Source organism: Muscardinus avellanarius (assembly GCF_963383645.1).
Source record: "Muscardinus avellanarius genome assembly, chromosome: 4".
Classification (NCBI taxonomy): Eukaryota; Metazoa; Chordata; class Mammalia; order Rodentia; family Gliridae; genus Muscardinus; species Muscardinus avellanarius.
In genome coordinates, this window is record NC_137789.1 from 36,571,134 (window position 1) to 36,584,183 (window position 13,050).

The 13,050-nt window shown below is 34.1% G+C and overlaps 1 protein-coding gene across 14 annotated transcripts in view; it reads right to left on the bottom strand.

Annotated features, from left to right (window-relative positions):
- Positions 1-13,050, bottom strand: part of RIMS2 (regulating synaptic membrane exocytosis 2) — a gene marked incomplete at both ends in the record, with an annotated part of 576,294 nt that overhangs the window by 463,701 nt on the left and 99,543 nt on the right. For 5 of the 14 annotated variants that reach the window (XM_080694187.1, XM_080694188.1, XM_080694183.1 and 2 more), the window contains 2 exons: positions 10,546-10,632; positions 11,027-11,059. The exons of the other annotated variants lie outside the window; for them this stretch is intronic. In XM_080694187.1, coding sequence (XP_080550313.1) covers positions 10,546-10,632; positions 11,027-11,059 — 120 coding nt within the window. The remainder of the gene's footprint in view (positions 1-10,545; positions 10,633-11,026; positions 11,060-13,050) is intronic. 14 annotated transcript variants of the gene reach the window in all.

Consider the following 13,050-nt stretch of genomic DNA (forward strand, 5'->3'; position numbering starts at 1 on the left):
AGTGCTAGATTAGAAATACTTAAAACCCTATTACATAAGGACTGTAATGATCCCAGAGACCGCAGCACTCTTGAGGCTGCAGATGAGAATCCAATGATCCGGTTGTGATGGAAAAGGCTACGGAGAAGCTGTACTCTAGATAGTACCTGACTACAATAGTTTAAAGTAATAGAGAAGAGTTTGGGGAAGATTTTATATATTCATCTCACCAGTTCTCTAAAACAAGACACTATGAGGCAAAAAGGTGGCAGTATACAGCTAAATTACACTCCTTGCCAAGGAAACAAAGGGAAACATGTCTTCCCTTACAATTTATAACTTTTTTTTTTTTCATATTCATTTTTTGAAACAAGGTTTCTCTAGGTTGCTGAGAGTCTTCCTGTGTTGCTGGGGCTGTCCTTAAACTTTTGATCCTCAAATCTCAGCCTTCCAAGTACTAGGAATACACCTGCACCATCATTCCCAATGTTTTTTTGTTTCGTTTTGTTTTGTTTTGTTTTTAGCATTGGGGATTGAAGCCAGGGACATTCTACCTCCAAGCTACACCCCCAGCCCTATTTTTTATTCTTTATTTTGAAACAGGGTCTCAGTAAGTTGCAGAGGGCTTCATTAAGCAGTTGCTGGCAGTGAACCTGAAACCCTCCTGTCTCAGCCTCCCAAGTACTGGGATTACAAGCGTGTGTGACCATACCTGGCTCTAATTCATAAACAAGCAAAATTTTCTGCAATCTTCACCCCAGTGACTCTTGAACCAATCTAATCCCAGTTTCAACCCACTACCTAATTCTAATTCAATGTACCTAAAATGAATGGAGACATTTCTCAGTGTTCAACTTACTTGAGCTTCCAACAATACTTGAAATTATGCATCACCACTCTTACCACCTATTTGACTTTTGTTCTTTGAAGATCAAAGTCCAGGGACTCTTTTCTTTATTTTTATTTTACATGTTTTCTTGAGTTTTATTCATACCCAAGACCTCAAGTTCCATATATATATACATACATATACATCATTGTGTGTCCTCAGCTCAGATTTCTTCTCTGGGCTTCGATCTTCAGTTGTCCACTTAACTATTTGGATTTCTCAATGTCACCTCAAATTCAAGATGTACAAATCTGAATTCATAATTTTCTATGCAGATCAAATTCCTTGTGTTCCCCATTTCAATAAATGATGCCACCATTCAATTTATGTGAGTCTGAAATCTAGAGTTATTCTGAAAATGTCTCTCTCCTTCTAATGTATAAAGTATCTATCACTAAGTCATTTCAATTTTACCTCCTACGTGTATTTTTAATCTTCCTCTTCTCTCCATATCTACTGTCAATACTATAGGCTTTGTTTCCACCATTTTCAATCTAATCTAGGAAATAATCTTCTAAGTAGGCCTGTTTGGGTGTATTAGTAATTGAACGCAGGGGTTCTACTGAGCTATACCCCATTTTTTATTCTTTATTTTTTGAAACAGGGTCTCACTAAGTTGTAGAGGGCCTCACTAAGTAGCTGAGGCTGGCTGTGAATCTGCAATCCTCCTTTCTCAGCCTTCCAAATATTGGGATTACAAGAGTGTGTTACCACATCCAGCTAGGTAGGCTATGTATATCCACATTTCTCCTCCTCAATCTGTTCTATAAACCACAGGAAGAGGCATCTTTCCTTAAAATACGTATTTTTATTTCATTGCTAATGGCTTTAAAGAAATCACATGAGGACCTACAAAGCCATGTAAGTAATCACATGCCACATCACAATGCTTCAGTCAAGAACAGACTGCATACACAATGGTGGACTCATAAGATGTTAATATAGCCTAGGTGTATGGCAGATACACCATTTAGGATTGTGCAAATACACCCTATGATTTTTGCACAATGATGAAATTGGCCAACAACACATTACTTAAAATGTATCTCCATTGTACACATGATAACTGAAGCACAGCCACATGTTTAACATCAATCATGGCACTACCTCTTTTGCTTCTTTCTAAAGTCATTCTGGTTTCTTTCAATCCTTTGACTTCACATGTTACGTTCCCTTATAGGATCTTTGTATTTCATAAAAGCTTTTACCTCTGCCTAGGATAGATTACTATACAGTCAGTCAATCATCAATCTCTGTGTGTGTCTCTGTCTCTGTCTGTCTCTGTATGTCTTTCTTTTTTCTTTTTTTTTTTTTTTTTTTGGTACTGAGGGTGGAACCCAGGGGCCTTCTACCTCTGGGCTATACTTCCAGACCTATTTTATACTTTATTTGGAAACAGGGTCTCACTAAGTTGCTGAGAGCCTCACTAAGTAGCTGAGGCTGGCTTTGAACCTGTGCAATCCTCCTGTCTCAGCCTCCCAAGCGCTGGGATTACAAGTGTTTATGTCTTTTCTTAAACCAGCATTCTATCATTCTCTTTACTTCTACTTCTTATTTTTATCATTCAATGTTACATTTTTGTATTAAAATCTAAATAAACTATACTTACTTGCATGATTCTTATCTTGCATCAAAGAGATAAATATTATCATTCCTATAACAATCCTTTTTCTACAGGTAACTTAACTGGCTCTTAGTCACACAGCTGGTAAGTGGGAAAAGCCAGATCTGAAGTCAGAGTTGCTCTTCACCACCACAGGTTTGTATCTGCTTCACACATTCTTTTTTTTTTTTTTTTTTTTTTGGTGGTACTGGGGTTCCTGGAAGCCCTTCTACCTCTGGGCTACACTCCCAGACCTATATTATATTTTGAAACAGGGTCTCTTAAGCCAGCACGGCTGGCTTCGAACCTGTGTGATCCTCCTGTCTCTGCCTCCCAAGTGCGGGGATTACAAGCGTGCACCACCACGCCCGGCTCTGCTTCACACATTCTGATGGCTATAAAACCACATTTAGTGTATAAATCACATTTTATCAGTCATCTTTAAGGTGATCTGTCATAATTCATTACTCTGCGATATTTCTGTAATGACCTATTTTTAAACTCATATAACATTTTCTCTGGGGCATATATGCAAAACTATAATATTCATATACAAGTTCAGTGAATACCTCTAAGGTGCTCTCCAAAATAGCTTACCCCACTTAATACACCTGCAACCGTGGTAGGAAGGTTCCAGTTTCCACTTGTCCTTGGGATTATTATTCAACTTTTTAAGGTTTTATATCTTTAACATACATTCATTGATGTCTTTCTTTTTAGTTATCATTTTTCTCACTTCTCATGAAGTTTAGCCAGTTGAACAGCTCTCTTTAGGAACACCTGTTCCTACCCTTTACCCCACACTTTGGATCGAATTCCCTCAATTTCTCTTCCTGATTTTCAGGAGTACCCTATATGGTCTATATCTTAATCCTTTACAAGTTAAACAGAGCAAATGTCTTCTCCCAGTCTGTTAACTTGCCGTTAATTCAATACATTGTGTCCTTTGTTAAACAGAAATCTTTAATTTTGAGGTAATCAATACATTGATTTCTCCCCTTATCAACTGTGGTTTGGTGGCTGGCTATAAAAAAAGAGTACTTACCCCTAAGGTAATCACAAAGAAATTCCTGTTTCTTGTAATAGCTTTATAATGTTGCCTCTCATAGTTCAGCTTTTAATTGATCTGGTTTATTTTTATGTAATATGATATAGGTATTTAATTTCACTATTCTATATATAGAGATTCTATATTATCTGCAGGATTTATTAAATAGTTCAACCTTTCTTCCACTGAATTATGGATCTGTTTATGAATTCTGTATTTTAGTTCATTGGTATTTATGTCTGTTCCTACTCCAGAAAAATATGTTCACAATCAAATTCCAAATATAATGAAAAATCTGAAAGATCTTGAATACACAAACTTAAGGATATAACTTTCTAGTAAACATAGACCAGAGTTCTATAGTCAGCAACGTTCTGTAAAGGTCCTGATAATAGATATCTTTTGAAACTACAAATAGAACATGAAACTATCTTGTAGTGGTCTTTAATCTGTTTTCGCATAGATTGTTTTGACTATCCAGCCAAATCTATAGATGCTTTCTTAAAAAATAAAAAACAAACACAGTAGGCCATAGAGTCTCTGTCCCAATTACTCAACTCTGCCACTAGGAAAGTGAGTGCAAACATGGACAGCACACAAATAAATGAGCTTGACTATATCACAATAAAATTTTACCTACAAAAATAGGTACCAGGCAGGATTACTCTCATAGTTCATATTATGCAGATCCCTGATGTATACAAAAGTCAAAAATATGCTTGTAATATTTAATCTAAGAATTTTATTACAATAAAATATTTAAGACCCATACAATAACATAAATTTAGAAGTACTGCTTTTTCCACTGTCTTATGTCATAAAGGTGTCTTACCCAAATTTTCCATTATATTTTCTACATCAATGTCTCCATTACTACTATGGCAATTCACTGAATTCAGTATTGTACAAAATAAATTGTCTTTTTATTATCACTCACTTCTTAGGTAGAATCTTTTAAAAATCATTTACTGCTATTCCTGGAAATTTTATCTCCAGGCATAGTTTTGCTTGCTCCCCTCATCCTTTATACTTTCTTGAATCTTTCATGAAAGATGCTTTCATGAGCTAATTGTGTGTGTGTGTGTGTGTGTGTGTGTGTGTGTATGTGTACACACATGTGCACACACACAGTCTTGGAGACTGAACCCAGGGACATTCTACCTCTGAGCTATCCCCCCAGCCCTTTTTTTATTTTTTACTTTGAAACAGGGTCTTGCTAAGTTGCTGAGTGTTTGGCTAAGTGGTTAAGGCTGGCCTTGAGCCTGTGATCCTTTTATCTTAACCTCCCAAGTACTGGGATTACAAGCAACCCCACCAAACCAGATTAACATTACTCCTTTTTAAAGATATCCTTAAAAGTTTGTTCATAACAATTTCATTTGCCATTGTGAGGCCATGCCACTGCAACTCTTTGGATTTCTGTTAGATCTATTTTCTGCCTTTTTAGATTCCAGCAGGGATCGGTATCTAAAACTAGAATTATTTGTTTGAGGCCCTGTCAGGATGGCATGTTTTCTTTAAGCAGTGCCTTATAATTCAAAACAAAGAAGGTTAAGGCTCCTCACTAGGTATATTTTTAAGGAATCAATACATGCAACTTCTTTTTATTAGAGGGAAGATTTCAAGAGGAAAAAATCCATATGTCCCACGATTTGACTTTGTAACTCATTTTACCTGGTAAAATGAGCCTGTTTTGCTCTTCTTTGTAAAACCGTGTTACCATTTGTAAAACATTTTCCTTTCATTGAATATTGTAATCCTCTTATCCAAATTCCATGAAAATAACAGAAGTGTTTTTATTGAAAATACATTCTATTTATAGATTTTTTTTTTCCCCTGTGTGGCACTGGGGATTGAACCTAGGCATTCTACCTCCAAGCTACACCCCCAGCCCTATTTTATTTTTATTATAAACAGGGTCTCCCTAGGTTGATGAAAGTCTCACTACTTGCTAAGACTGTCCTTGTACCTGCAATCCTCCTGTTGCAGCCTCCCAAGTACTAGGATTATAGGAATGTACCACCACACCCAACTATATAGATTAGTTTTAGAAGAACTGACATCTTTACAATGATGACTCTTCAGATCTAAACATACCTCTATTGCCAATCCTCAAAAAAAAAAAAAGGTTCCTTAGCTTATAATGATTTTACAGTTGATTTTTTAATTCAATTTTCCTCCCTTCATTTGTGACCCAGCTCCAAGGGGTCCATGGATAAATCTGCATTTCAGTTCATTGGCTTCCTTTGCCATTGTGTTTATTTTTTATTTTTTAAGAAAGTATCTATAGATTTGGCCGGATAGTCAAAACAATCTATGGGAAAACAGATTAAAGACCACTACAAGATAGTTTCATGTTCTATTTGTAGTTTCAAAAAGAAAAAAGAAAAAAAGAAAAAGCAAGTTCCCCAACAATTTTCTAAGGCCAATATAACAATAATAATACTTTCTACTTTCCATTTCCATAATTCTTCATTACTCTCATTACACTTCAATATCACTTCCTTGGGAAGATATTTCTTAATATACCTGATCTGATTAGGTCAAATCTCTCCATAAAAATTTTTCAAAGCATCATAGAATATTTACCATAGTTGCACTTTTGTTCATGTATATGACTATTTGGGGTTTTTTGTTTTTTTTTTTTTTTGGTGGTGGTACTGGGGTTCCTGAAAGCCCTTCTTCCTCCAGGCTACACTCCCAGACCTATTTTTTTATATATTTTTTTATTTGGAAACAGGGTCTCTTAAGCCAGAGAGACTGGCTCTGAACCAGCGGGATCCTCCTGTCTCCGCCTCCCAAGCGCGGGGATTACAAGCGTGCACCACCATGCTCGGCTTGTATATGACTATTTGATTGGTCCCTAACACTATAATTAGAAAATAAAATCCATAAAGATTGTTTTGTCTTTCTGTTCCAAATGTAATCCTGGTGAATAGCTTAATACATGGTCCATAGCCCAGTTTTCAGTATTTACTGAATGTTTGAATTAATGAATGAAGCCTTTGAGCCAGGCTTGGTGACTCACGCTTGTAATCCCAGTACTTGGGAGGCTGAGACAGGAGGATCACAGGTTTGCAGCTAGCCTTGGCTACTTAGTGAAGCCCTGTTTCAAAATAAAGAATAAAAAATAGGGATAGGGGTGTAGCTCAGAGGTAGAATGTCCCTGGGTTCAATCCCCAGTACCACACACACACAATAAAATAAATAAATAAATAAGGCATTTTGTGTGTACTATTTAATAGTTGATAAAACAAAGCTATGAAGTTGGGTATGACTCAGTTCTTATCATCAGTAAGAGAAGATAGATAATGAACACATGAATATTAAACATAGAAACAAATTATAACACAAATTAACTGAAATATACACTAAACAAACATAAGAAAAATCATACTAGAGCACAAATAAAAGAGGCTATGATTATGCACTGTTCACAATACTTCCTATTTATAATCACCTTTTTAAAAACTTCTAGAGGAGAAACATTTTTTAAGTTTTTAAACATTCTGTCCTTGAAGGATAGGCAAAATTGTGATCGGCATCAAGAAAGGAGTGAATGTCAAGCTAAAGTATTTCAAATACAAAGCATAAAGGCAGATGAAAATTCAGGAAGTTGATAATATTGTCATTTGAAATAAGGTATATATGGGGAACAAGGAAGTAGGAAAATATAGTAGAAGGTGCTGGGAAAAGGGCTGAAGGGAGGATACCTTGGATTCTATGCTAAGTGTGATTTCCCATATCATCTCATATCAACTTAATCTTTTACCTCATAAGCTAAAGAAATCAGTAAGACATTGCTCAGAAGTATCACAAAACTACCTCAAAAGAATCAGATGTTTCATTGCTTTTAGACTAACAATGTATCTCAAAAATATTTTGGAAGGATCACAATAAAATAATCACATTGAAAAAAAATTTTATATCAAAACTAATAAAGTTCATGTTTTTTCTAATATATATAATAAAAATGGCTTTGTTTCTCCATTTTATTATGTCACCATTATTAATATCTGAAAGGCAATTGAGTTGAGGTCAATGTCACCTAAAGAATTAATCACTGAATAGGAAATATTTTGAACTAAAATTATTATCCCACTCACAATATGAAATAATCCTGATCTTAGAGGGTGAGATTAAAAATAAGTAAAAATACACTTGTAGCTGGTATCGGAACTAGAGAATGAGTCATCCTCATTATATAGATACCCTTTCTGACTCCAAGAGGAAAGTGTGTTTCGTTGCTTCTCTATAATTTGCTTCTTGAAGAAAACTATGTAACAAACTTAATTCTGAATTTTACAAAGGTGAATGGAAATAGAAATAGGAAAATCATTTTGAGTCCATTTATAACTATTCTACCTTCTGCCAACCAAAATAAAATAGTTTCTGGAAAAAGACAGTAGCAGGAAATACACTTTTATACACTGCTGCCTAGATATAAGACCATGTGTTCTTTACTTTAAAAAATTACCAAAAAAGGGAATTGGTTGGAGTATTTACATTGTTAACAATCTTCACTTAATTACATTTTGTCTCAGTTGCTATAGCTAACTATAACCTTGAACTATTTCATGATGCAGAAGAGGAGGTCAGCTCATATCACTCCTCCGTGCTGTTCCTCTACTTGGAATGCCTTTCCCTTTCTAGGCCAGATACAGAGGCAACTGAGCCTCACACAGTAAGGTGTGCTCAAGAAGCAGCACATACAGCATTACCTAACAAATAAATCAGAAACTGGTAATATGAGACCATGACATAGTAAATAGCTTTAATATTTAAAAAGTTTTAAGTAGCTAAAGTACTTTAGTTTCACAAATTATAAAATTCTCTTCCAAAATAATTGGGGAAAATAATAATGGCATCGGAATGTACATGGCAGAATGCACATGCCCAAATTTAGAAACAAGCCCAAATGTCTATCAATAGTAAAATAAAGTGTAGTATATTCAGATACTTGAATACTAGACAGCAATGAGAATGAATGAAATATAGCTGCAGACATAGAACTGAGTACTGCAAATATTATGTTGAGCAAAATAATATATATCCAATAGAAATGCATCACACGATTACACTTGTATAAAATTTAGAGAAAAATAGGCAAAAAATGATGATTGAAAAAAAATAACGCACTAGGTAGAAGTCAGGATAAAAGGTACCCTTGGGGACAGGAGGTAGTCCTCCTAAGAAAAGAACATAAGATGTTTTTCTGGGGGGGTAATTTTCAGCTTCTTGATCTTGGTGCTAGTTTCCAGATGCATTTACTGTTTGAAGATTCAATGAAATGCATACTTCCAATATATATACATTTCATTAAATAAATTATATTTTAATAAAAGCATTACTTAGCAATAAGCATTTTGCTAGTTTTAAGAATTTCTCTAAACATCATTTCTTCAACAAGAAGTCAGTCATGTGTATTATATATTTGATTGTTGCTGCCTTGAGCCGTAGGGAATTTAAGGTGGTTATAGGTATGTAACAGATGCAATCAATTTTAGATTATTCATATTGAAATTGATCTGTGTTGTACTTGAAAACATGTATATGCAGGAACTACCTTCCCATATATCAACTGCTTTGACCAATCAAGCACCAATAAGAAGTACGTGGCTGACATGAAAATATCCTCAATCTTCTGAATAAGTAGAAACAAGTGGCATTGTTTTAATTAAAATTAATGACCAAGTGCTATGTGCATATATATCACTGTCAACATGATATGGGACTATCATGCACCAATAAAGACATATTAAAAATTAGTTAACAACTTTCTCAAAATCCCTTCAATTTCTATTGCCGTTAGCCTTCAAAACAACTCAAACTGCCTCTCCCCTTATGAAATAATAACACACTTCTGCATGTGTTTTGAAACTTTACCTCTGATCCTCATTCTGCTCTAATGTAAGCTAATATGAGTAATAGCAAAGGAATCATTGTTTTACATTTTCTTATCATCAACAGATACAAGTAGTTTTTTAAAAAATATCCTTGTAAGCAACTCTCTCTGACCCAAAATCTACAGCTGTAATCTTCTGGGCTCTGGACAGAAGATTAGATCTGTAGACCTGGACTTGGCGGAAAAACTGCCCTGGACTCTTGACAGAAAAGACTGTAATAAATCACATTAACAATCAGCATGGCAATCAGTCATGGTGGTGCACGCCAGTCCTTGGAAGGCTGAGACAAGAGTCACATTTTTTTAAAAACCTGCCACAGCAACTTAGTGGGGCTCTCTGAAACTTAGCAAGACCCTGTTTCTAAACAAAAATTAAAAAGAGCTCGGGATGTAGCTTTGAGGTTGAATACCCCTGGGTTCAATCCCAGTACCAAAAGAAGAAAAAGAGTAGTATGAGTGGTAAATACCTTTTAAAAATATTTTTAAACTAAAAAGAAACAGGATCAACATGTTTTAATGTTTCAGGTCAATGTGAGAATAAATTGCTATAGTTCCTAAATTACACTTCATAACTTAATGAAATGTTCAATGAAAATAGACTTCAGTCGTCCAGAAAGTTTAGTAAATAGTGTATGTTCTAATATCCTTAGAGCATATTTAGAGTAAATAGTGTATGTCCTAAAATCCTTAGAGCATATTTAGATTTTCAGAATTATAACAATAAAAAAACCTGCTGAACCTTTCTTCAAAACCCTTTCCAAAACTATTTATCCAAAGATTGAATTTAGGGGTTAGTACCTCCTTAATGTCCTCAAGAAATTTTGATGAAAAAAGTATACTCTGGAATACACTGCATAGATGTTTTACTGGATAAATACAGTTTATACTTTTTATATTAAAACTGGGAGAACTGTTTTTTTTTTTTTTTAGCTATCCTTTAAACTATATTTGTTTTCATTTTATATCTCCATGGGATAATTTAAAGGTAGAAATATCAAACTTTAGCCTAAAAATATCCTCTCTAAGGGAAAAATATTCCGAGGGAAGTTTTTTCATACATACTCTTTGGTATGTTATACTATCAGAGATAATATTTAATCTATATAGATCAGCTTACTTACGTCTGGGGCTCCTTTTCATTTTGTTGTTTTTGCTGGGGCTGAAGAACGTTATTTACCAGTTCAGTGATCCCACTAAAGGGAAACCACCTGTTTAAATAAGCAAATAATGTGACTGAATAACCAAATGAATAACAAAGTTTTAATGTTTTATCCATAATAATAAAGATACACAGGCACAAAAGCTACAGCCAATGGAAATGTGAGCTTCAGTTATCACCCAGGCAGTCAGAATGTAGGTAAATTAAGTTTGAACACTTAACCAGTCCACAAGCAGGCAGCAAAAAACTACATCCAGTCACTATGTGGATGAAGTAAGAGGCTGCAGGCAGCTCTCTTACAAGCCAGAGAGTCAGAAAGCAGAAGACACACTAGCTGCAGCCTATCCAGTATTAGTGTAAGCTAATACCATCAAAGGTGCAGGAAGCAGAATGTGGCAGAAGTACAGAGTAGAGTCTACTGCACTCTTGGTACGTTTACTTACTGTGTCGGTTGTGCTTTGTGTTCTTCTTTGGCCCTAAAAAAATAAGTTTGCACAACTGAGTGCACTGTACTAGGAAGAAATTTGTATCTACAGATTTGATAGGTAGTATCATATTGGTCTTATATTAAAACCTTAATGATTTTTAAAATAATAAAATTTGGTAGATAGTATCATATGGTCTTATATTAATTAAAACCCTAATGATGCTTTTTAAAATAGTTATTAAGACCTGAAGTTTTCTGCCTATTTTTGACACTAAATGTTTTAAAGTAATTTTAAAGGTACCATATTAAACATAGATACATTTAGTTAACTCAAAATAAGTAGGTTTTCTATTTATTTTTTAAATGTCTTTCTTGATACAAATTGAAGTAAATATGTAAGTATTTTAAATAAAATAGTAGTTTATGAGTAAATGTTTTAAAGCCTCATAAATTAATTTCTCTATGCTTAAAGGAGTAGATAAAAGAATTGGGGATTATGTATCAATCTCTTCAAAATAGCTATTTTGAAACTATGCACACTAAATTTAAAATGTTCATAGGTTATTGAATATAATTGTATCATAATAAAAATGAATTTGAATTAAGTACTATACAAATAACTATAAATAAGTCAAGTGCTTCACTTCTAGTTCTGCAGGGTTCAACAGTCTATACCAAAACTACATACATAGAAATCCTGCTAATTTCTCTGATAAGAAATTTTTATACTATTCAAATATATGAAATCATGGTCAAAAATTATTGCATAAGTAGGCATTCAAACCTGATGGATATAATGTCAACATAAAAAAAATCCCACCTCGTGTGTCAACCTTAGTGAATCATTCTTGAAATTGCTATCACATTTTGTTATGTTGTTTTATTAAATTATCCCAGTTTATACTGTTTTCACAATATTTAGGAAGTGGAGACAAGTCCAATATAGAGCACTGGATATACAAATGAAAAAAAAAAAAAAAACTGGATACATGAAAGGTAGAGAAGGCTCAGACATGGGGTAGTGAAGACCTGGGTTAATCCTGAGAATATATCTATGTCTCAACACTCAGTAGACTAGCTCTTAGATTCATAAAGACTAAAAATTAATAGCTAAAACTGTTCACCAAAATCTAGGACTTTCAATATAAAGTTATACGAACAATGTAATAAAATTTTCTCTTCCAATCAAATTTACACTCTTTTACAATGTGTTTCTTTTTTTAATGATAAAAGCAATTCATGAAAAGAGATACCATGGTACATTTTTGTGTTCCAATGAATATAATTAGTAATATATCTCCATGAGGACCATTAAAAAAATCCTGTGTTCTCTGCATAAACTTCTGAGTTTATGCTAGAGCTCAAGCCAGACCATTTATCATTTAAATGTAGTCATACAATAAATTAATATTTTTAAGATATCTTTATCACCAAATATTATATAAGCAACCGGACACGGGAAAACTAAAGTGATCTTGTATTCTATCTAGGAAATTTGTATTCCTTTGAGAAGAAAGCAAAAATCTCTTACTAGAAAAAAACAATTCACAGCCAGGCATGGTGGTGCACGCTTGTGATCTCCATGCTTGGGAGGCTGAGACAAGGAGAATGGTGCAGGTTCGAAGCCAGCCTCAGCTGGATTAAGAGACCCTTCTTCCAAATAAAATATAAAATAGGTCTGGGCATGTAGCCCGGAGGCAGAAGGCCCCTGGGTTCCATCCCCAGTACCACACACACACACACACACAAATCACAAATAAACAAAAAGATAATATGGAAAAAGATTATCATATTGGCTCACCAAAATGTAGAGTAATTCAAAATTACCTTTCACCATATAACAGGTATATAAAAACAACATCAGCTAAATATGTAAATGAAAAGACATTTGCTAAAGAGGTCCCATGTGATAATCTATAAAAAATCATGTTGCTCTTAATGACAAGTTTTTATCTTAAACACATTAATATTAATCTTTAAATTTCCAATTCAAGCTCTTTAATTAAAAAATCAATAGACATAAAAATTTAAATTAATAAA